At 40.0% G+C, this 22,963-nt stretch overlaps 2 protein-coding genes across 3 annotated transcripts in view; one reads left to right on the forward strand and one right to left on the reverse strand.

Moving 5' to 3' along the window:
* SLC39A9 (solute carrier family 39 member 9) overlaps nt 1-3,869 on the reverse strand; it is a 66,800-nt gene extending 62,931 nt beyond the window's left edge. The window contains exon 1 of one of the 2 annotated variants that reach the window (XM_023182728.2): nt 3,100-3,869. In XM_023182728.2, coding sequence (XP_023038496.1) covers nt 3,100-3,195 — 96 coding nt within the window. In that variant the 5' untranslated portion in view covers nt 3,196-3,869. The remainder of the gene's footprint in view (nt 1-3,099) is intronic. The other variant, XM_023182737.1, reaches the window with a different exon arrangement.
* Nucleotides 3,870-3,933: 64 nt separating this feature from the next.
* On the forward strand, nt 3,934-22,795 carry ERH (ERH mRNA splicing and mitosis factor). Its single transcript, XM_023182763.1, has 4 exons — nt 3,934-4,334; nt 7,942-8,029; nt 15,423-15,543; nt 22,278-22,795. Exons 1-4 carry the CDS (start codon nt 4,332-4,334, stop codon nt 22,378-22,380), a joined length of 315 nt encoding a protein of 104 aa, XP_023038531.1. The 5' UTR covers nt 3,934-4,331; the 3' UTR covers nt 22,381-22,795.
* Nucleotides 22,796-22,963: the final 168 nt, after the last annotated feature.

Raw genomic sequence — 22,963 nt, forward strand, 5'->3', positions numbered from 1 at the left:
GTTTTTAAATACTAATCTTGCCATAATTGATCATCTGACTTTTCTTCCTGTTCTGAGAAATTCTTAAGAAAAAGTACAGAATGAGAAAGCAGCAGCAAGATTAAAAACATGAATAAAAAGCATATCTTTTCACGTAAATCAAGCTTGTCCAACTCATGGCTCGTGGGCCGCAGGCAACCCAGCAGCGCCTTGAATGAAGCCTTACAACAATTCATACACTTTTTTAAAACATTATGAAGGTTTTTTGCTTTTTTTTTTTTTTTAAGCTCATCAGCTCTCTTAGTGTTCGTGTATTTTGTATGTGGTTTGAGATAATTCTTCTTCTGGGTGGCCCAGGGAAGCCAAAAGATTGGACACCCCTGATGTAAATGAAAGTGAACTGTAAAATAATAATAATAGTCTCTAAGAAAGCCAGACTTCCTTAAAAAGGCAAGTCGTTTATCCAGTGTAGGAGTTTGGGGAATTATTTTCTAAGGAAAGAAATTGTGCTTTGCAGTCCCCCATGAATGAAATTTACTTTTACAAATTTACCATCTCACTAGTTTCATTATAACATTGGTCCATCATAACGGCATATTTTACCTAGGAAAAATATTTAGTTTCTAGGAGACAGAAATCCTAGCTGAATTCTAAGATGTCTTTAAGTTATACATAACTTTCATTTTTTATTCTAATAGCTCAAAATGCATTGCATCTACTCTAACAATAAACAGATATTATGAATGCTGATTTACAGCATTTTAAGACCTACAGCTGGAAAAGACCACTTGACTGTCAATTTAAGAAAGCCACAAATGACATGACATACTAATTATATTATAATGACCCAGTTAATAACACCACTCCTGTAAACATTTCCTTCCAGTGAAAAAGGAAATAGTATATATCTGCATATTGCAATAATCATTCAAAGAAGTTTGAAAAAATACTGAAATTGGTAAAGTTATAAGCATTTTATAGAAATAAAAAGTTTTACTGGTTGCTTATCAGAATTATAATTATTCATAAATATTACTTCAATAAGTTTAAAAATATACAAACCAGCCAAATCTCACACATGTGGGCCCTACTAATGTCAATTCAATTCTAATATAATTATAAGAAAATACGGTAATGTCAAAGGAAACACAGCAGGTTCACAAAGTACTGGGCAGGTAGGTAACCCAAATAGTGAAACAGGCTTCAAGGGCAAGGAGGACTGTGCCTAACAGCTGCTACTCAGCCCGACCCAACCTTTGCCTTGAGGAGATACTGGTAAAGAACAACAATAATAAACTTTCCGCTAATGGAACAGCCTGCAGGCTGGATTGTGCACACAGGCTACCATGTATATGTACCTTGTATCTTTGCCAAAATGCTTAGTGGCTACGAACTGGTCTGAGTTAGAAAAGCTAGACTGAAAAATACCTCTCTTCTGATTCTAATAAACTTCATGAACCTATCCAGTCTCTGTTTCCTCATCTATGTCAATGATTTTTCTTTTCTTTTCTTTTTTCTTTCTTTCTTTTTTTTTTTTTTTAAGAGAAGGAGTCTCAATGTTGCCCAGGCCAACTCCTGAGTTCAAACAATCCTCCCACCTTATCCTCTGGAGTAGCTACGACTATAGGGGCGCGCCAACGCACCGAGCTTGAGTTTTTTAAGTGAAGTTAGGTAATGCACATAATTTTTTTAAATGTTATCATTAGATGCTGAGGGGTACAGATTAAAAAGGAAACAGAAAAAGAGCAGCAACAATTTAAGCCTCTGTTCCATCTGGCTATGGGCTTTACTTTTCCTCAGACTGACAACACCTTGTCCCACCTTCTTTCCCGCCCACAGGCTATTTACACCTGTAATATCTCCTCTTCCTCAGGTTTCTTCAAGGTGTACTTAATATTTCATTTATACTTCTCCTTTCTACTTCAGGCCTCCTTTGAAAGTACTTTCAGGAATGGCATTGAAACTGGGGCCTATTTTACTGCTGAACTCTAGGACAAACTCATGAAATCTTGTAGTAAATTTTCTCCCTAAATCTTTGAACACTGTGCACTTCGTGAATTCTTTATGCCTACCTAAAGGACCTATTGGCATGTTCATTGAACAGTGCTTTCATCTATCCATCTGCCTGGGACCCTCGCTTAATGTTTGTTCAAGGAATGCCAATCAAATTAATGAAAATGTCAAAACATATTAACCAAAAATTAATTGCTAAGCAAACAGATTGAAACAACTTCAGAATATCAATTCCAAGGCTTCCCTTCTTTAAAAGGAAATGTGAGTTAAGAACAATCTAATTTAGTTTTTTCTTACATTCATTCTAGTACAGGCATCCAAAAAACAAAACAAAACAGCTTTCCTCAGAAAGGTGCGTTTGACTTTTTCAAAAAGAAGTTATCATATTGATTTCAGTTCATGAGGACAAATAACTTTCTCCATCTTTTTTTTTCTTTTTTCTTTTTTTTTTTTTTTGAGACAGGATCTCACTCTGCTGTCCAGGCTGCAGTGCAGTGGCCCAAACATGGCTCACTGCAGCCTCAACTACCTGGGGTCAAGAGATCCTCCTGCTTCAGCCTCCCAAGTAGCTGGGACCACAGAAGCACACCACCACTTGGGTAATTCTTAAATTTTTGTAGGGACAGGGTCTTGCCACGTTGCCCAGGCTGGTCTAGAACTCCTGGGCCCAAGCGATCCTTCCACCTCAGCCTCCCAAAGTGCTGAGATTACAGGCGTGAGCCACCGTGCCCAGCCCTCCGTTTATTTTGTTGATAACAATCTGGAACCTTGATTCCATGAAACCTCTGAGAATCAAAAGAAATGTTATGGTGCCGTTCTCCAGGTAAACGCACAGAACCTTAAATTTTTGTAAGCGATTCTAGGGAATTGCTTACGGAATACTCCAGGATCTTCCGTGGAAAATCTATCCACCCCAAGTTAAGAATTCCACTGCTAAATATGAGGTTTGTTTCTATTATTAAGTGTTACATATCTTTTTAAAAAGATAGTCTTTCTTAATGAGGCCTTCAGCTTTGAGATTTAACTAGGGAAGCAGCTTCCCTTTGCAACTAAAACTACTACCTCACAGCCATCCTGACAGCTGACAGAAAATTGAGAATTTCTTACCTCTGAGAAATTAACAGCCAAGGGAATGATTCCGGCCACGTAACATCCCACCAACATAGCCAAAGACAGCAGGCTAATGGAGATGAAATCATCCATTCTGCCCTCCTTTATTCACCCACCACCACTAGACAACAAATTTCCAGTGGTTTTAAAAGGTGCTTGGGTTCTTTAAACAGGTGTGGTGGTTCCAAGAGAGTGGGCTTTCCAGTTCTTCAGGCCTCCCCACCAGCAGATGTGCTCATGAGGCACCTTCCTCTTGAACGTACCCGGAAACAGACCCTTGTTGCTGATATTAGCACCAGAGAAAGCTTACAGCAATCTAAGGTCCCAGGCTCTGGGTTCTGAGATGCCAGTCATTAGATTCTCGTGCGTTAACAGAGATGGGAAAAGTCAATGGGGAAAATGTGCGAATGATCGATTTCTTCGATTGTCGGAATGAGGGTGGCACAACGTCTTACGCGGCGGCGGGTGACTCAAGCGAACCTGTTCGTTCCCTAGGCGCCCCTGTCTCCAAGAGGCGGCCCCGAAGGTGATCCGCCCCCCAGGGCAGGAAACCAGCCCACCAGTCCCAGCAACCTCTCCTCTGAGCCTGGGATGAGGAAAGGAGTCCTGCAGGTCTCTAACGATGGGTCCTAGGGGTTCAGCAGCAAAGTTGACACAAAGCTGTCTCTGCCCTATACCCGGTGCTGCCCATGGTACTGCACTCGGCCGGGCCTTGACCCGGAGTCGCCGATACTACAGCTGCCATGGCCGCCAAGTGGCACCTCTTCATTCCATCCACTTCCGGATTGTCTAACTGCCTCCTCCTTTACAAGGGCACTTCCGGGTTACAACCGACCTCTGGCCCGCGATACTTACGTTGCCGCCATTTTTGAGTAGGGCTGATTAAAGATGTCAGATGTCACTGTCTACACCGGTGATCACTTGAGCCGTATGTTTAATAACGAAAGTACGGAAGACAGCGTCTTGAAAGAAAAAACTTCTTCCTAAAGCTCGGAAACTTTCCCTAACTTACCTTTTTGCCTTTATCAAAGATGGCCGAAACAGAGTCAGTATCTTCTCTAGCTGCCGGAAGTGACTCTGCCTCTATGATCCAAAAGGCTCTTTTGCGTTGCACTTTCGACGACTTCCGGCGGCTCTTCTCGCGGGGATTGGCCGTTAGCGGCGTTGTGGCTAAGCTCGTGTAACGGCGGCGGTGTCGGCAGCTGCTGCAGCGAGGAGAGTTTGGCGCGATGGTGAGAAAGGCCTCCGCGGCTACCCGAGTCCGAGTCCCCGGCCTCCAGAGCGACCCCAGCCCCATACATTTTCCTCTCCCCACGAGCCCCGTGCAGCGCGGCGTGATACTCCCCGCCACTCCAGTTGGTGGATGGATCCTTCTTCCCGCCGCAGAGACGCCAGGCCTGACTCTAGGCCCCGAAGCCCCGGTCCGCCCTGCGGTCGCGCGCCCGGCTGCTCGCTCGGGTCAGGCGTGCCTTGGACCTGAGGATGAGCTCTCTCCCGATTGTTACTCGGTAGAGGGAGGCATAGGGATGGTGGTTTTTTTTGTTTGTTTTTTGAGACAGTCTCATTGTATCGCCCAGGCTGGAGTGCAGTGGTTGATCTCGGCTCACTACAACCTCCGCCTCCTGGGTTCAAGCAATTCTCCTGCCTCAGCTTCCCTAGCTGGAATTGCAGGCGCCCACCACCTCGCCCGGCTAATTTTTGTATTTTAGTAGAGACGGGATTTCATCATGTTGGCCAGGCTGGTCTCGAACTCCTGACCTCAAGCAATCTACCCGCCTCGGCCTCCCAAAGTGCTGGGATTACAGGCATGAGCCACCGGGCCCGGCCGGGGATGGTGCTTTTTCCCTCCAAATGCTCTAGCCTGCTGTAGGAACAATGGGCCAGGGTTGTGTAACCTTTTCTCGAAGCTGACACATCCAGCTTACTATACCCAGCATGTGGGCCAGGAGAGGTCGTATTTACTTTGTAGTATATTTTCTCAGCTTTCGTTTTCCTGTGCTCTGCCTTTTTTTTTTTTTTTTTTTCTTTCTTTCTATTTCTGAGACCTCTAGGTATGCATGTGGCTCGTCCCTCAGCCCTCGATCCTGTTCTTACCTGTATTTATATCCTCTTGGGGCTGGAGGCTGAAAAGTAGGCTCAGCTCAGAGATCAGCTCTATTAGAATCCAACCGGGATGATCAGTAAGCTCCAATTCGAAGAAAGTGACCAAAACTGTCTTGAGAGGTGGTATAATCTGTAAAGAATTTGAGCAGAAAAGCAATGCCATTTAAAAATGACCACATTTTTAAAAATGTATCATGTTATGTTCTTAGTGTTTTTTAATCCTTTTTTGGGCAGTAAGTATTGAAAATAGTAAACTTTGCCCAGTGTTCATTTTAAGACTAGATATAAAAAGCAGCATGCTGTATAGCTTTTTCCATTGTTAGGCTTTCAAATTAGTCCTTTAATTTGCATTAGAATTGGAATACAATTATAGTAGCAGTTGAGATCGCTAGTGTATAGGGCAAGCTCTGTTGCAAGAATGTACGTGGTTTCTACAAAATTATTTTTTCTTAACAAATGACTCATTGAAACTTTTTGAGTAGCTGGCTTACAAAGACTTCTGTGTAACAAATAATCTAATGCTTTCTGTGGCTTTTAAATCGATTTAACAAAGGCTTTGACTGTTCAGGTTATTATAGGTAAGAGTTAGTCCTTCTCTTGTCACCAAGTTCCGTTTTTATCTCACACCCTCTCAAACTTTTAGTCAAAGTGATTTAATTCTTGATGGGGAGAGAAGAGTATGTTAACCCTTTGTTTTGCATGTCATGTTAAATGTACTGTTTTTCCATTGTTCATTCAGCTATTTCAGTTCCAATATGATGGTTAAAAATTCTGATCATTTTGGCCGGGCGCAGTGGCTCACGCCTGTAATCCCAGCACTTTGGGAGGCCGAGGCGGGCAGATCACCTGAGGTCAGGAGTTCGAGACCAGCTTGACCAACATGGAGAAATCCCGTCTCTACTAAAAAGACAAAATTAGCGAGCGTGGTGGCAAATGCCTGTAATCCCAGCTACTTGGGAGGCTGAAGCTGAAGATTCTCTTGAACCTGGGAAGCGGAGGTTGTGGTGAGCTGAGTTGGAGCGCCATTGCACTCCAACCTGGGCAACAAGAACAAAACTCTGTCTCAAAAAAAAAAAAACATTCATTCCAAAACAGTTTAGGGTTCCTGTTAGGAAATTTTTGTTTGCTGGTTTTTGGCTGAAAAATACTAGTACAGCAGAAGAGAAAGAAAAAAGTGAATAGTTTGATTTGGGACTGGGTTTACAGTGGAGTTGCATCATACTTGCATTTAATTAATCAACCTTACACGGGTAGCAAAAAATTGGATGGGTTATGTTTTCAACAGACCAGTGAATTCTCAGCTGGATGAGATTTTTTGCTCCCTAAGGGACACTTGTAACAAAGAATCAGCCAGCTCAAAATGTAATAGAGCCCAGGTTGAGAAACACTGAGATTGACTCGTTAGTGACTAAACGCTAACAAAAACATGTTCCCCAGTGAGCATGAAGTGGAAGACAAGTCTGCTATTTTTCGGCCTTATTTCACATTTCTCGTAGTGTGATAACCTAACATTCTGTGTGATTCTAATAAGTGGTTTTGGTATGAGAAAGCCCAGTAACGCAAGTCATCTACCAGGTGAATAGTTTAATGGATTTTTAAGGGTAATTCTTACGATGTGTTTATATTGCTAATTTATCTACTGCTTTAATGTTAAGTCTAACCCCTGGATAAAATGTGACTTTGTTCTTATGCTAAAGTTGGAAAAAAAACTTAAATTGAAACCATGCTTGTAATTATTATACTATTTCCCCTTTTGTTTCCTTTCATCAGCCCATCTGAGTTTTTATTAATGACTTAAGAGCATTAAAGATGGAAAGTGACCACTGGAGACAGAAAACCTAAGCAGGTTTATAATTTAGTTGGGAAGAAAAGATACAAAAGAAAGGAAGGCAAGGTAGCTTACACTGATAACTTGTAGGCAGTAAATAAACAGTAGGACTGGGAGACTTAGGGAGACCTTACAGCAGAGTTGTGAATCCAGCTAGATCCTACACTTGGACTAAGACATAAATATTTTTGTGGGAAAAGTATCCTAATGACTTTTTTTTTTAGAGATAGGGTTCTCACTCTTCGATGCAATGGTGTGATCATGGTGCATTGCAGTCTCAGCCTCCTGGGCTCAAGGAATCCTCCTGCCTTAGACTTCCAAAGTGCTGGGACTACAGGCGTGCACCCAGGGAATTTTTTTTTTTTTTTGAGACAGAGTCTCGCTCTGTCGCCCAGGCTGGAGTGCAGTGGCGCGATCTTGGCTCATTACAAGCTCCGCCTCCCGGGTTTACGCCATTCTCCTGCCTCAGCCTCCTGAGTAGCTGGGACTACAGGTGCCCGCCATCTCGCCCGGCTAGTTTTTTTTTTGTATTTTTAGAAGAGACGGGGTTTCACCATGTAGACCAGGATGGTCTCGATCTCCTGACCTCGTGATCCACCCGTCTCGGCCTCCCAAAGTGCTGGGATTACAGGCTTGAGCCACTGCGCCCGGCCTTTTTTTTTTTTTTTTTTTGTAGAGACAGGGTCTTGCTATGTTGCCCAGGCTGGTCTCAGGCTTCTGGCCTTAAGTGATTTTCCACCCTCAGCCTCCCAGAGCATGAGGATTACAGGCATGGGATGCCATGCCTGGCCTCTCATTACATTTTAATAACTAGCAATCATTATTGCATTACAAATGGGGATTTTTAAAATCATACTATGAATTTCTCAAATAGAAACTCATATTGAAATCATGTTTTCCCCCTGCAGTCTCACACCATTTTGCTGGTACAGCCTACTAAGAGGCCAGAAGGGAGAACTTATGCTGACTACGAATCTGTGAATGAATGCATGGAAGGTGAGTTTAACACTAATCAAGGAGTAGAAAAATGTCTCATTTAAGAACTGGGTTTTCCCCCACCAAATTTCTTTTTTTTTTTTTTTAATAGTCCATCCACCCCAGGCCCTACCTTTATCACTTTCAACCCTCCAAACTTCTTGAATTGCTAATTTTAGGCGGGAAAACAGATATTTAGGATGGACCATAATTAGAGAACATCCTATTTATTTATTTGTTTATTTATCATTTGAGACAGTCTTGCTCTGTCACCCAGACTGGAGTGCAGTAATGTGATCTCGGCTCATGCAACCTCCGCCCCCCAGGTTCAAGAGATTCTTGTGCCTCAGCCTTCCTAGTTGCTGGGACTACAGGCATGGGCCACCACAGCCAGCTAATTTTTTATGTATTTAGTAGAGACGGGGTTTCACCATGTTGGCCCGGCTGGTCTCAAACTCCTGACCTCAAGTGATCCACCAGTCTTGGCCTGTTGAACATTTTGAACATTAATTATGTATATACTATCCTCCTTGCTGCAAGTATTAGGTGTTTGTTTTGTTTTTTTAAACTAATGTATATAATGAATGACTTTCCAGAGCCACTTGTTGTTTTATAAATATTCTGTTATTATTTGTCACGTTATTTTGTTATAGTATGGAAATACTTTACAGGTATCCCTTATATATTCTGGTTAAACTCAAGCACTGTAGACTTGCGTGTCTGTTTTTAATAGGTTGTTTTAATAGATTTAAGGGATACAAGTGCAGTCTTATATAGATATATTGCGTAGGAGTAAAATCTGGGCCTTTTTTTTTTTTTTCCCCCCTTAAGAGACAGGGTCTTGCTCTGTCACCCAGGCTGGGGTGCAGTGGTGATCATGGCTTATTGCAGCCTCAGTTTCTTGGGCTTAAGCAGTCCTCCTGCCTCAGCCTCCCAAATAGCTGGGACTACAGGCACCTGCTGCCACACCTGGCTAATTTTTTGTTTCTTTTTGTTATGGAGATGGAGTCACTGTGTTGTACATGTTGGTCTCAGACTTCTAGCCTCAAGCAGTTCTCCTGCCTTAGCCACCCAAAGTTCTGGGATTACAAGCGTGAGCCACCGCGTCCAACCAAGTCTGGGCTTTTAGTGTAACCATCACCTGGTGTACATTGTACGCAGTAGTGATTTTTCATCCCTCACCTTTCTTCCATCTTTTGTAGTCTCCAGTGTCAGTTATTCCACTCTGTCTGTCCATGTGCACACATTATTTAGCCTCCACTAATAAGAGAACATTATATGTTTGACTTTCTGAGTTACTTCACTTGAGATAATGACCTCCAGTTCCATCCATGTTGCTACAAAGACATGGTTTTATTTTTTTAATAGCTGAGTAGTAATCCATGGTGTGTATATGTATGCATACTCATACACCACGTTTCCTTTATCTAGTCATCCATTGATGGACACTTAAGTGATTCCATGACTTTGCTGTTGTGTATAGTACTGCAGTAAACATATGAGTGAAGGTATCTTTGTTTCTTTTTGTTTTTTGAGACAGAGTCTCATTGTGTCACCCAGGCTGGAGTGCAGTGGTGCAGTCTCAGCTCATTGCAACTTCTGCCTCCTGGGTTCAAATGATTCTCCTTCCTCAGCCTCCTGAGTAGCTGGGACTACAGATGTGTGCCACCACACCCAGCTAATTTTTGTATTTTTAGTAAAGACAGGGTTTCACCATGTTGACCAGGCTGGTTCTGAACTCCTGACCTCAAGTGATCCACCCACCTCAGCCTTCCAAAGTGTTGGGATTACAGGCGTGAGCCACCACTCCCAGCCGTCTACTCTAATTCTTAAAGAAGAACATGGCATTTTTTCTTCATCTCTTTTCAGATCCATTTCTCTACTGACATTTCTGCCTGCTATTGATGTAGATTTTGTATGCAAACTCTCTTAGCAAATTGTTTCCTAACCTGTATTACCATGTTTGGTCTTTGATTCTGCAATACTCTTTATTAACTTTTGCTGATTTTAGGAAAGTCTAAGTTAAAAAAAAATTAATGTACTTTATTTCTCAGGGCAGTTTCAGGGTTGTAGAAAAATTGAACAGAAACTACAGTTTTCCCATATTACTCTCTTTCTTCACCCCTACACGATTTCCCCTATTTTTAACGAATCCCTGTGGTATGGTACATTTGTAACAGTGATGAACCAGTATGCATTACTGATACATTATCATTAAGTAAAGTGCGTAGTTTATACTAGGTTTCATTCTTTATATCCTACATTTCTGTGGATTTTCCCAAATGTGCAATGTCGTTTGTCCGCCATTACAGCATCACACAGAATAGTTTCACTGCCCTGCCCTAAATATTTCTTGTGCTCTACCTAATCATCCCTTCCTACCCCACCCTCAACCTCTGGGAACCATTGTTCTTCTCACTGTCTCCATAGTTTTGCCTTTTCCAGAATGTCATATAGTTGGAATCATCGTGTGTGGCTTTTTCTTACTGGCTTTTTTGACTTAGCAGTGTGCATTTAAGTTTCCTCCATGTCTTTTCATGACTTGGTAGCTCTTTTTCTTTTTCTAAAAATTAAAAATGGTGATTTATTTCCCATTTAAAAAGCTAAAACAAAAAAAAGTTAAAATAATTATTAAATAAGTTCTCACATGGTGTGGTTGCCAAATGGTAATTTTATTATTCTATTTTTTTTTTTTTTGGTAGAAAAAAACCTGTAGATCGGAGCTTTTTTCTCCTCCCCCTCACTATTTTTTAAGAGCAGTTAAATACTTTATTTAAGACCATGTTTTTAGAGCAGTTTTAGGTTTATGGGAAAATTGTTTGGAAAGTATAGAGCTCCAGCATACGCCTTCTTTCCTGCCCTTCTTAGTTTCCCCTATTCATGCATTTTCTATTAGTCTGATTACACTTGTTGCGATTGATGAATTAATATTGATAGATGATTATTAACTAAAGTTCACAGTTTATGTTAGGGTTTACTGTATGTGTTGAACATTCTGTGGGTTTTGACATGTATAATTACATGTATCTGCCTTTACTGTATCATACAGAGTAGTTTCACTCCCAAAAATCCCCATTGCCCTACCTATCCCTCCTTCCTTGCCACCACCCCCAAACCCCTGATCTTTTTACCATTTGCCTTTTCTGGAATGTCATGTTGGAGTTAGTGGAGTATGAAGCCTTTTCAGATTGGCTGCTTTGACCTAGCAATATGCTTTTTTTTTTTTTTTTTTTTTTAAACTCTGTCACCCAGGCTGGGGTGCTGTGACGCAATCTCAGCTCACTGCAACCTCTGCCTCCCTGGTTCAAGCGATTCTCCTGCCTCAGCCACCCAAATAGCTGGGATTACAGGCCTGCACCACCATGCCTGGCTACCTTTTTTTGTATTTTTAGTAGAGACGGGTTTTACTATTTGGCCAGGCTGGTCTCAAACTCCTGACCTCAAGTGATCCGTCCACCTTGGCCTCCCAAAGTCTGGGGATCACAGGCTTGAGCCCCCACGCCTGGCTGACCTAGCAATATGCTTTTATGGTTCTTACTTTTTGTGTGCATGGCTGTATAGCTCATTTCTTTTTATTGCTGAATAATATTCCCTTGAATGAATGTACCACAGTTTGGTTATCCATTCACTTATTGAAGCACATCTTGTTTGCTTCTATTTTTTGGTAATTATGAATAAAGCTGCTATAAACATTTATGTGTAGGTTTTTGTGTAGACCTAAGTTTTCAGCTCATTTGGGTAAATACGTAGGAGAGTGATTGCTAGATTATGTGGTACAAGTATGTTTAGCTTTGTAAGAAACTGCCAAACTGTCTTCAGACATGGCAGTACCCTTTTGCATTCCCACTAGCAGTGAATGAGTTTCTGTTCCACATCCTTACCAGCATTTGGTGTTGTCAGTGTTTTAGATTTTAGCCATTCTAAGGTATCTTATTGTTTTAATTTGCAATTCCCTAATGACATATAATGTCATCTTTTCATATGCTTATTTGCTGTCTACATCTTTATTGAGGTATCCACATCTTCTGCCCTTTTTTCATTGATTATGGTTGAGTTTTAGGAGTTATTTGTATATTTTTGGACACTAGTCCTTTATCAGATAGATGTTTTATAAAGGTGTTCTCCCAGTTTGCGGTGTCTTCTCACTTTCCTAATAGTGTCTTTTGGAGCCAAAAGTTCTTTATTTTTATAAACTTTAACTTACATATTTTTCTTTTTGTGCTTTTGGTGTCATATCTAAGAAACCATTGCTTTATCCAAGGTCACAAATATTAATGCCTTTATTTTTTTCTATGGGTCTTATAGTTTGGGCTCCTACTTTTAAGTCTCTGGTCTGTTGTAGGGATGTGTCCAAGTTCGTTCTTTCACATGTGACTATCCACTTGTCCGAGCGTCATTTGTTGAAAAGACTGTTCTTTGTTGAATTGTTTTGGCATGCTAGTCAAAAAGCGGTTGACCATAAATGTGAGGGTTTGTTTCTGGGCTCTCATTTCTGTTCCATTGATCTAGATACCTGTCCTCATGCTAATACCATGTTGTCTTGATTGCAGTAGTTTCATAGTAAGTTTTGATATCGAGAAGTTTGAATCCTCCAGTGTTGTTCTTTTTCAAGATTATTTTGGCTGTCTTGGGTCTCCTGCATTTCTGTGTCAAATTTAGGATTAGATTGTTGCCTTCTGCAAAAGCAGCTTGGATTTTTATAGAAATTGTATTGAATCTGTAGATCATTTGGCGGAGTATTGCCATCAGATCTTCCAACTCATGAACGTGGAATGTCTTTCCACTTATTAAGCATGGCATGATGGCTCATACCTGTCATCCCAAGACTTTGGGAGGACAAGGTGAGCGGATTGCTTGAGCCCAGGAGTTTGAGACTAGCCTGGGCAACATGATGAAGCCCCTGCTCTCCGAAAAGTACAAAAATTAGCTTGGCATGGTGGTGCGTACCTGTAGTCCCAGATCCTTGGGAGGATCACGAACTTGAGAGGTCAAGGCTGCAGTGAGCTGTAATTGGGCCACTGCACTCCAGCCTGGGCAACAGAATAAGACATTGTCTCAAGGGGAAAAAAGTCTTTCCATGACATTTTATAGTGTAGAGTGTACACGTTTTGTACTTCTTTTGTTAGGTTTATTTCTAAGAGTTTCATTCTTTTTTATGCTGTTATAAATGGAGTTTTCTTAATTTTATTTTCAGATTTGTTGTTAAGCCATAGAAATAGAATTTATTTTCATATACTCATCGTATATCCTGCAACTTTGCTGTACTCATTTATTAGTTCTAATAGATTTTTATTGTTTCCTTAGGATTTTCTATCTACAAGATAATGTCATCTGCAAATAATGATAGCTGTATTTCTTTCTTTCCAATCTGAAGGCCTCTAATCTCTTTTTCTTGCCTAATTGCCCTGGCTAGAACTTCTAGTACAATGTTGAATATAAGTAGCAACAGTAAATATTCTGGTATTCTTCCTAATCTTAGCAGAAAAGCATCCCGTCTTTTACCATGAAGTATAATGGAGGCTGGGCATGGTGGCTCATGCCTGTAATCCCAGCACTTTGGGAGGCCAACCTGGGTGGATCACCTGAGCTCAGGAGTTTCAGACCAGCCTGGCCAACATGGTGAAACCCCATCTCTACTAAAAATACAAAAATTAGCCGGGCTTGGTGGCATATATCTGTAATCCCAGCTCCTCTGGAGGTTGAGGCTGAGGCAAGAGAATTGCTTGAACCTAGGAGGCGGAGGTTGCAGTGAGCCAAGATTGCTTCATTGCACTCTGGCCTGGGTAACAAGAGCGAAAACTCCATCTCAAAAAAAAAAAGAGTATGGTAACTGTGGGTCAATGCCTTTTTAAGATATATGAATTTATTTTCCTAGTTTTTGTTTTCTTTCCGTTCAGTAACTCGGGTGATATTCTGTGCCATCACAATGTAGTATGCCAGTAGCAATCAAAAACCCTAAGATAGTTGTTTGGTAGTTCTGTGGTTGAATAGTATTTTTACTAGGAAATTTATAAAGTTAATTTGGAGCTAATAAAAGGCTTACGTATACAGTATAGGACGTGTTTTTTCTAGATAACTAGCATTTATGTCACTTATCCATTCATCATAATAGTCTTAAAATAGTTGACAGTGGGAGTAGACTGAAAAGGTATATTCTCCTTTTGTGGGAATAAGAAAGGAGAATATCAGGCCAGGTGCGATGGCTCATGCCTGTAATCCCAGCCCCTTGTGTGAGGTGGGCTGATCACCTGAGGTCAGGAGTTCAAGACTAGCCTGGCCAACATGGTGAAACCGCATCTCTACTAAAAATACAAAAAATTAGCTGGGTGTGGTGGCAGGTGCCTGTAATCCCAGCTACTTGAGGGACTGAGGCAGGAGAATCACTTGATCCCAGGAGGCAGAGGTTGCAGTGAGCCAAGATCGCATCATTGCACTCCAGCCTGGGCAACAAGAGCAAAACTCTAAAAAAGAAAAGAAAGGAGAGTATCATTGATTAAAAACTAAATAGATAATGTACTCTGTAGCTAATTATAATTAGTGATGTGGGCTTGCTATTAATGATTTTGCTTATTATCTTTTTTATTATATTTCAGTACTTACATCCTTGTTCATGTGCTAATGCTTTATATGTATTATTTCAAATAAACTCACAATTCTATGAAGAGGCACTCTTAACTCTGTTTGACAGGTGTGGTTTGGGGAATGGAGTTGTTTGTCCTCAGTTTGACAAGGGCAGAGCTGGAACTCAAGTCTGTGTGAATTCGTAGTCCAGGATCTTAAATACACGTTAGGATAATCTCTTTCCTTGTTGCCAATTTTTAAGTTTTAATTAATTAATTAATTTATTTATTTATTTATTTTTGATCTTTTGCTCTGTGGCTTTAGGAAGAATTACTGGAAAACCTGTTAAGACCCACAGTGATATTTGTTTGAACCATCAGATGGCAAGTCTTGAAAGTCCCTTAGCTCCAATGGTTTGAAGTAATCATTTTATTATGAAGACACAAAATACTTAAACCAACATTGTGGTGAATTTCTTGGGTGCCCAGACTGGAGTGCAGTGATGCAATCATGGCTCACTGCAGCCAAGTGATTCTCACACCTCAGCTTCCCAAGTAGCTGGGACCACAGGCACATGCCATCACGCCTGGCTAATTTTTTAATTTTTGTAGAGATGAGGTCTCCCTATGTTGCCCAGGCAGGCTGGTCTTAAACTGCGAGGCCGCTGCACCTGACCTGGTGAATTTATAAAATAAAAAAGTATTTGCCAGTGGCAGTAATCAAAAGCCATCAGTCGATCATCTTTTCCCCAGCCCAACTTTATAAAGTAAATATGATATCAACATATAGCACTGCTCATATCTAGAAGTGTATACGAATTTAAGATTTTGCTTTTTTTCCTATCCTTTCTTAGGTGTTTGTAAAATGTATGAAGAACATCTGAAAAGAATGAATCCCAACAGTCCCTCTATCACATATGACATCAGTCAGTTGTTTGATTTCATCGATGATCTGGCAGACCTCAGCTGCCTGGTGTAAGTATTAGCCAACATGTCTGTTATCTTGTATTTTCTATTGTTTTTCTGTCTCTTTGAGGTGATTTATGGTATTGGGAGCTAACTATGTGCCTGACACTGATCTTTGTATTTGCATAGTATATAGTAATTAATATTTCTCTTACAGAAATAAGAGATTGGCAACATAAAGCCAAAGGCACAGAAAAAAAGAATTTTGCTAATTGATGTAGTTAGTATCCAGTAAGGATCCTAATTAAGAAGTTCCATGTCCCTGTTCTTTGTTCCTTATACCTAATTTTTTTTTTTCCTTTACAGTCTTTGTCCTAAAGCCATTGGTTTTGGATTAAAACTAAGATTATCTTTTTTTATGACATTTCAAAAACTTAAATATGTGTAGGGCTGAAATTGAATTTAATTTCAATCCTACCCTGTGTAAATATATATTTTTTGGTATGTAATAATGAGATTTTTTAGCATATTTGTTATAGTTTGTATTGATAATCTGCTTCTGACAACTGCTAACAAGTAGCATAAAGTATTACTATAGACTTACCTAATCTTTTTTACATTAGTAAACAGAAATTGAGTGTAAATACAGCTCATTTAACTAGCACCTTATGATACAATACTCAATCATCAGACACTTGAATACTTATTACATGCCAGGTGCTGTGCTAGAAGTTGAAAGAGCAGTGATGAGAAATATACAAGTCTTACTCATAGGCACTTCCTGGATCACCACTGAAGCCAATCCTGGAATGTGGCTACACCATGCTGTCTCCCAAAAGTTCCAAAACATGCATTTCCTTGGAATGTTTGAGTTTTGTTTTCTGTACTTCTTCATTGTGTTCCAGTTGTAGCCATTTCGCTTTGGTCACTCAGAACATTCAAATGAATGTTGCATGGTACTTTAAGCCGTGCAGACATCTATAAGAAAAACATACCAGACAGAGGGGGATGGTGGACAGCTTGTGTAGAAGTCCTGAAGTACAGGTGCCTGTCATGTTTGAAGTCATTAAGGAAGCCTTTGAGGCTGCAGAGGAATGAGTGAGAGAGAGAGTCTTAGGAGATTGGAGGGGTAGGGAGCAATGATATCCTGGAAGCCAATGCAGAAGTGTATCATGTCATCGATAGGTCAGATAAGTAAGGACTGAGAATTTAATTGACCTCTGGATTTCACACTGTGGAAGTCTTTGATGACTTCCAAAACAGTTGTGGTCAAGTGCCAGGAGTAAAAATGCTTACAGATTTCAGTGTATGGAAGGGAATGAAAAGAGAGGATTTATAGGTGGCTATTACAGGCTTGCTTTTTTTTTTTTTTTTTAAGAATTTTGCTTGAAAGAACAGAAAAAATGGGGTTGTAGATGGAGAAGGAAATTGGTTTTTTTAAGGTGGGAAAAGTAATGGTAAGTTTGCAGGCTGATGGGATGATCTACTAGAGAAGGAGAAACTGATAGCTCAGATTGGCTCTTGCACAGTTCATTCATGAAAAAGGGAGGACAGGCAAATTTGGGAGCTGGGGGGAATTATCTTCTGTATGCTTCAGTTATCTCAGAAAGATAGGGAGCAAGGACACCATTTGAAACAGTTGTTACAGGTTTGTGGAAAAGTAAGAAATAAGCTAGGAAGGTGAAAGAAGTAGCGAACTGCAGTTAATTCAGGGATGTATTAAGTGTCCTCCAACGTACCTATCTGATAATGATTTAAAGTGAAATCAGTCATTGTGATCATGGGATTTTATCCTAGTCTCTTTCACCTAGATGGTTACAGGTGAGGAGTAGGTAGAGAGTAAAGATGTTGCTAAAGGTTGAGGGCATATATGAGGATAACAGCAAGGACTGAATGACCATGAGCTTTAATTGGGTGTGTAGGAGCAGGTGCTGGAAACAGAGGTAGATAAGTTAATTGTAGGTCCCACTGGATCAAGGATTGCTCACATTAGAGTGTTAGGAAGTGGTGGTCAGAGAATGACATGCTTGAAATTAGGAAATTGAAGTTGTTAGTAATGACAAGGTCTAGGTATCTGGCCAAGAGAGGGTAGGAGATGAGATCATTAGAGGAACAGAGTTCATGGAATTGGGAGGCCTAGGTGTTGACAGAATCATCCACTGGATATGAAATTACCAATAATGTGTATATTAATTGATAGAATTTAAGAACAAGTTGCTTTGTTTTTGTTCATTGCTGCATCTCTGGTACATAATTAGGGCTGAGTAAATATTGATTATATAAATGCACGTCATTCATGATGTTTGAGGCATAGCTTTCTAAAATTATTGATAATTTTCTATTTCCCTTATTTATATTACAGAGCTGTATTCTGCATTGATTAAAAATTAAGGGTTGTCTTTATGGTTTTATAAAAGAACCTTACTGAAACATTCACGATCTAATCCTGATGCTTTTGGGATGTCGTACTTACTCCCAGTAAGTGGGAAGTAAACTTGAAATGAAGGATCATGTTTTACTCGTCTTGGGAGGCTGTGGTTAAGAGCTAGCTGGAATGGAGAATTAGACATAGCTGGGTTTGAATCCTGTCTCCACCATTTGCTAGCTCCCTTTGACAAGGCCGCTTGGTATTGCTAAACTTCAGTTTGCTCATTTGTGAAATGGAGACAAATCTAGTTCGCAAGACTCCTTGTGAGGATCAAGTGCTTGCTGAGCACAGCATTATTAGACATGCCGCAACTCCCTTTTCAACTAGATCAAAGAAGTCAGGATAGAGTTTTATTTTTAATTACAAGCATGTTATTTAAATTTGCCAGGAGTAGAATGATATGAATTTTAATTTCTACAAGTGAGATAAATTATAAATTTCAAGTGAGATTGAAAAGGTGTTCGGGTTTTTTCAACAGTATGAAAATTGAACAGAGTGAAACAGTTATAAGTAACATGTTAATAACATAAAAGTATGTCATTAATGACAGAATATAGCTTTTCTAACTTTGTACTAGACTTTATAAAAAGAAAAATTTAGAGACAGGGTCTTGCTATGTTACCCAGGCTGGTCTCAAACTCCTGGGCTCAAGTGATCCTGCTCCCTCAGCCTCCCCAAGGGGTGAGATTACAGGCATGAGCAACTGTGCCTGGGTGCATTAGACTTTAAAATGTAAACTAGAAACCATATCTAGCACACTGAACTGATTTTTAATACAGTATTTGCTATATTAAAGCAAAATAGGGGGGAAGCTTTATTACCTAGATAATTCTTCCCACCTACAGTCATTCCAGAAATAATAGAAGAGAGGTTAATGATAATTTATGACTTTTAATAGTTACAGAGAGACTGTTAAAAACCATAAATTATCATAGCTTGAAAACCTGTAACTAAATTATTTATGTTTGTTTCTAATGTTGAAAACTTTTTGGCCTCTGAAAAACTTTCATAATCAAATTTAGGACTTAAAACTATTTTTCCCAGGTGACTTTGGTTATGTCTTTTTTGTTATTTGAATGTTCAGGAGAAATCAGGTATTGTTTCCAAAGAGGTCACCCACTGCCACAGCACATCCTGTAACAGCACCTATCCTCTGTTTCATCAAGGACTGAGATTTGGGCTGTTACTCCTCAGACCAGAGACTGGGTCCATTTTTGGTTTGTAAATGGTTGTGTGCTCATTGCTTCTATTAAATTTACATGGCAGTGACATAGAACTTTTTTTAAGTAATTTTTTTTAAACAGTTTGTGTGGAAATGGAATAAATAAGAATCTACTTTGTAACATGACTAAACCCAGAGCAAACTGACCATGTATTAATAATAAAATGTAGGCATGGAAAATTTGTATTTTGTATACTTAAAGTCAGAGTCAAAGTTTTTCAGTTTTCTGATCTGTACATTTCTTTAAAAAGCTTTTTGTAAGATGAAAATAATATCCTTTTGATGATGCAGTATTTTCTTGTTTGCTTAGAGACAAAGAACATTTTCACCGTCAGTTATTATAATGACGAGAGGTATTCCTGATCAATAAGAGAAGTTGGTATCACTGAAGACGCTGCTGATTTCACTGCCCAGACCCATAGCCTCTGTTCTCATATAAACTTACATTCATTGACCATAACAATAGGTTAAAAGATTCATCTGTGCCAATGACTACGCATTTTATTAAAGTATTTAACATTTAATTGTCTCATTTTCCAGTACCGGTTCACAGCCATCAACCACACAGCTTTCCATAAAGAAGGCATTATTACTTTTTTTTTTTGGAGATAAGAGTCTCGCTGGAGTGCAGTGGTGCCATGTCGGCTCACTGCAACCTCTGCCTCCCAGGTTCAAGTGATTGTCCTGCCTCAGCCTCCCGAATAGCTGGGACTACAGGTGCACGCCACCATGCCCAGCTAATTTTTGTATTTTTGTTTAGTAGAGACGGGGTTTCGCAATGTTGGCCAGGATGGTCTTGACCTCTTGACATCGTGACCCGCCAGCTTTGGCCTCCCAACGTGCTGGGATTACAGGCATGAGCCGCTGGCACCCAGCCTACTATTTGATGAGTTGGAAAATTGCATGCAAGTTGATGGATTCCTAAATGTTCACAAACCAGAGTGATTTTTGTTGGGGGGGAATGGGTATAAACAAAGCCTATCCCACCCAGATACGATAATTGTGAGAAATTTTATTCCTTTTTAAGTTCTTTTCCAGTGTTAATATAAACATTATAGTCTCTTCTGCCACATTTTGCAGTAGACTAGCTTAGAGCTTATTTAATTAGGAAGCATGGACAGAGTTTTCAGAAAAAATTACATTTTATAATTTTTTAATTTGGTTAAGCATTTTTAAAAATGAGAATCTTATACATTTTTAATAAACCAGATTGTGACCATACTGTTCAGAGGAAGAATATGATGTTAATTGTATAAAGCATTCCTACTTGGAATTTATTTCCTTTGTCAAAGATTGTAGTTTAGGTTTCTAACTTAGTGATTAATAGTGAGGACTCTGGAGTCAGGAGTATTTAAAATCTACCTCCAGTCCAGCATTACCTAGCGAATAAGTTGCTTCACTTTTAAAGCCTTGGTTTCTCATTTATGAAAAAGGGGGCCAGGTGCAGTGGCTCACGTCTGTAATCCTAGCACTTTGGGAGGCTGAGGCGGCTGGATCACTTGAGGTCAGGAGTTCAAGACCAGCCTGGCCAACATAGTGAAACCTCGTCTACTAAAAATACAAAAAATTAGCTGGACGTTGTTGGGGCCCGTGCCAGGGGTGGTGGAGAATGAAGAGACACAAGAGACAAAGACAAACAGAGAACATGGCGGCCGCGCCTAGAGCCTCCGCCTCACTTTATTTATACTCCATAAACCCCACGTCAGCAGAAATAACACAATGCAAAACAAACTTTCTGCACCCAGATGTAACCTTCTGCTTAGTTCCTTGTCTCTAAACTTTTTCTTATTTGTCCGCCTTCTTGGCGCCTACTAGAGTTCATTAAAGTTCAACTGAGATAGTGTCCTTGACTACTGGAGTTCATTAAAAGTGCAACTAGCTAGAGATACTGTTATTGAGCCTTATTTATTCTTAGCATATTATTTTCAATGGCCCCTGCAGACGTGGTGGCACACGCCTATAGTCTTACCTACTCAGGAGGCTGAGGCAGGAGAATCATGAAAACCCAGGTGGCAGAGGTTGCAGTGAGCCAAGATGGCACCACTGCACTCCAGACTGAGTGACATGACAGAGTGAGACTCTGTCTCAAAAAAAAGGAGGTGGGCAGGGAGCAGGGATAATTGTACCTACTTACAGGGTTGTAAAAATGAGTTAATTCAGGTAAGAAGTTAAAGCAACACCCAGTACTCTGTGACATCTTACTAGATACTACTCACAGTCCCATTGCAGTTTTACTGCTAATGCCAGTCTGTGTACTCCTTACCCTTCTGATTGGAGATATTTTGGAGCTTACTATGTCTTCTGATAATTCTTCTCCATAGGCCTCTAGCATTATTTATTTTAAAAAGCAAATCCTAAAATATAGGTTTAAGATTTCCTTAATGCTTTACAGGGGGAGGGAAATCAGCAAGAAATATTTGTTGCCAGTACATGTTTTTTAAAGGTTTTTTTAGTTAACTCAGAATAAACTTTGCGAATCTAAAGTTTGTTCTAGTGTTTTTTGTTTTTTTGTTTGTTTTTGTTTTTGTTTTTTTGAGATGGAGTCTCACTCGTGGGAGTGCAGTGGCACGATCTCGGCTCACTGTAACCTCCACCAGTTGAAGCAATTCTCTTGCCTCAGCCTCCTGTGTAGCCAGGACTACAGACGCGTGCCACCATGCCCAGCTAATTTTTGTACGTTAGTAGAGACAAGGTTTTACTGTGTTGGCCAGGCTGATCTTGAACTTCTGACCTCAAGTGATCCAGCCGTCTCAGCCTCCCAAAGTGCTGGGATTACAGGCATGAGCCACTGTGCCTGGCCAATTTTTTTGTTGTTGTTTTTTAATCACTAAAGGAACCATAAAAATAGAAACTATGTGGGAGACAGAACACATGGTTTCTGGTCATACTCTGTGAAGAAGTAGATATGTAACATACTGGGCGTTTAGCTTAAAAGTTCTATTTTCTTTTTCCACTATAAGATTGTACTAGGTGATACAAAGTTCATGTCACTTAAAATTCAACAGCTGTGGAAGTAGCTCTTTCAACTTTTCATTAAGTTCATTTTTGGAAATGTGCACATCTGTGCCATCATTGGGCCGTTATGATTTGGGGATTTAAACACCTGACAGTGATTGACCACTGTGACTTTGCTTATTCTTTTTCTCTCCTCAGTTACCGAGCTGATACCCAGACATACCAGCCTTATAACAAAGACTGGATTAAAGAGAAGATCTACGTGCTCCTTCGTCGGCAGGCCCAACAGGCTGGGAAATAATTGTGTTGGAAGCATTGGGGGGGTTGGGGTGGGCTTGGAACACAGGTGTGTACAGCGTGCTGTAGTGGAAGTTTTGTATCATAGTAATCCTGTTTCCACTTTGTTATACTCTAGCCAAGATTGACTGTATTGGATGAAATGTGAGGATCTTGTTCAATCGGAAACCCCCGTTACCCACTCTTTTTTTCTCTTCTTTTCTTTTTTTTTTTTTTTTACTTAAACATTTTTATGATGATTTAGATGAAAGTTGTTCTTCGTCAGTTAATGTTGGTTCCAGTCCTTCAACTGTTCATATCTACTTTATAACATTCATGTTCTAACCCTTCTTCAAGATGGGGTGGGGGGTGGAAATGCAGTTTAGCCATGTCCTCAAGATAAAGTCTTGGTAAAAATAAATAAATGTCCTTTAGTTATATTTTCTCCGAGTGCTTTTTTTTTTTTGTCTTTGAACATTGAATTTTCTTGCAAAGCATTTTTTCATTGTAAGTTTAAAAACCAATAGCTGCTACACAAAGAATTTGAAGAAAGTTTAAGTAGTGTGCAACACATTTTGCTGTGATTTATGTGAAGCTAATACACTTTT

The sequence above is a fragment of the Piliocolobus tephrosceles genome, chromosome 6, assembly GCF_002776525.5.
Source record: "Piliocolobus tephrosceles isolate RC106 chromosome 6, ASM277652v3, whole genome shotgun sequence".
Taxonomy (NCBI): Eukaryota; Metazoa; Chordata; class Mammalia; order Primates; family Cercopithecidae; genus Piliocolobus; species Piliocolobus tephrosceles.

Bases quoted from the DNA above. Each gene is read 5' to 3' on its own strand.
- ERH (XM_023182763.1), top strand. The intron at 8,030-15,422 runs GTGAGTTTAACA...ATCCTTTCTTAG, and splicing joins TGTGAATGAATGCATGGAAG to GTGTTTGTAAAATGTATGAA. The intron at 15,544-22,277 runs GTAAGTATTAGC...TTCTCTCCTCAG, and splicing joins GCAGACCTCAGCTGCCTGGT to TTACCGAGCTGATACCCAGA.